The following is a 1,484-nucleotide window of genomic DNA, read 5'->3' as shown; positions in this document are numbered from 1 at the left end:
CCCTTCACCAGCACCTTGCCCTTCTCCATCAGCCCCAGTTCTTTCCAGAACCGCTCAATCTCCTCGTCATCCCCTGCACCACCAGCCGGCGCACGGGGAGGGACGGGGAGGGAGGGAGGTAGTGAGGAGGGAGTGAGGAGGGGTGAGGGCCCGCGGCGGCGGCAGGGGTGCCGCCAGGCGCAGGAGGGCCACCCCCACCCCCCCCACCCCACCCACCCACGCACCCTCCACCACAATGTCGGTGGTCTGCTCGTCGTCCGAGGTCACCATCTTGACCCTGAACTCCTCGGTGCGCTCCGCGTTGCGCCTGCAGGCAGGCACGCACTTGCTTGCTGGCTTGCCAGGGTTCACGCGTCCGTTTGCCAGCAAGAGCAACCACCACACGCGTGGCGCATGAGCAAGCCCGGTGAATACAATTTCCGTTGCATCCAATTGCCTGCTCCAACGCCAACCTGGCGCGCGCCGCCACGACGGCGGCAGCAGCGGCAGCACGGCGGCGCTAGCGGCGGCGGCGCTGGAAGGCGGCGGCGGCGCTGGAAGGCGGCGGCGGCAGCGCGCACCAGTAGTAGGCGCCCGCGGCGGGGGACAGCGCGCACAGCGCATACCACCATGACCCAACCTGCGACGGTGTAGGGGCGTGCGGGGGCGCGTGATGCGGTCAGCTTGCTTGGGCTGGAGCACGCTGACGTTTGGGCTGCAGCACGCCGGCACTGCCGGCGGCTGGCGTGGAGCGGCAAGGTGGCGGCAGCGCAGGGCGGGGAAGCACAGATGAGGTCAGCGCAGCCAGCGCAGCGCAGCACAGCGCAGCACAGGCCAGGTCAGCGGCCCCACCTGCGGCACCGTGATGCTCAGCACCAGCGCCGTGCTGGCCAGCCCCACCAGAGTGTACAGCACCAGCGCGGACGCCTGGCCTGCAGGCCAGGACGAGCGCAGCACGGCGGGCGGCGGGCCGGTGGGTGCAGGGCAGGCACCGCCCAAATGCATGCCGCCTCGCCCTCCGCCTGCCCACCCCACCCACGCTCTCACGCTGCCAAGCAACAGCACCAGACTTTCTCATGCACAGCAGTAGCAGCAGTGCCATTCGCCCGCCAAGGTGGTGCAACACACACACCCACACAGAGACCCACACTCACACCCACACCCACATGCACAGAACCCCACCACCACCACTCACTTGCGGAGGCTGCATAGGTGCCCTCAAATGTGATGACCTCCCCTCGCTCCTTCACCTCGTAATTGTACTTCTTGAAATAATCAAAGATCTGGCGCGCCCGCACGTCCAGCGGCAGCGCGGCGGGCTGCACGACGGCGGCGGCACGGCACGCGGCAAAAGGGCGGTGAGCGGGGTGTGAGCGGGGTGCAGGCGTGGGGCGAGGGCGGGCACGCGCACCCCCGCATGCGTGCCCCGCGGCGGCGCCGCGGGCTGTGCAGTGCGGCATGCCGCGGGGCGCGTCACGGGGCGGGCTGGGCGGCAGGCAAGAGGG

The 1,484-nt window shown here is 70.0% G+C and overlaps 1 protein-coding gene across 1 annotated transcript in view; it reads right to left on the bottom strand.

Annotated features, from left to right (window-relative positions):
* The window catches only part of CHLNCDRAFT_33426 (hypothetical protein), a gene marked incomplete at its 3' end in the record, with an annotated part of 2,240 nt that continues 756 nt past the window's right edge, over positions 1–1,484 (bottom strand). The window contains exons 3-7 of the mRNA XM_005842601.1: positions 1,175–1,298; positions 832–911; positions 561–619; positions 225–307; positions 1–73 (exon numbers count right to left, since the gene is read on the bottom strand). Of these exons, the coding sequence (XP_005842658.1) occupies positions 3–73; positions 225–307; positions 561–619; positions 832–911; positions 1,175–1,298 (417 nt within the window). The remainder of the gene's footprint in view (positions 74–224; positions 308–560; positions 620–831; positions 912–1,174; positions 1,299–1,484) is intronic.

Source organism: Chlorella variabilis, assembly GCF_000147415.1.
Source record: "Chlorella variabilis unplaced genomic scaffold CHLNCscaffold_221, whole genome shotgun sequence".
NCBI lineage: Eukaryota > Viridiplantae > Chlorophyta > Trebouxiophyceae > Chlorellales > Chlorellaceae > Chlorella > Chlorella variabilis.
The sequence above is the reverse complement of the archived record's forward strand: the minus strand, read 5'-3'. Positions and strand labels throughout refer to the sequence as shown.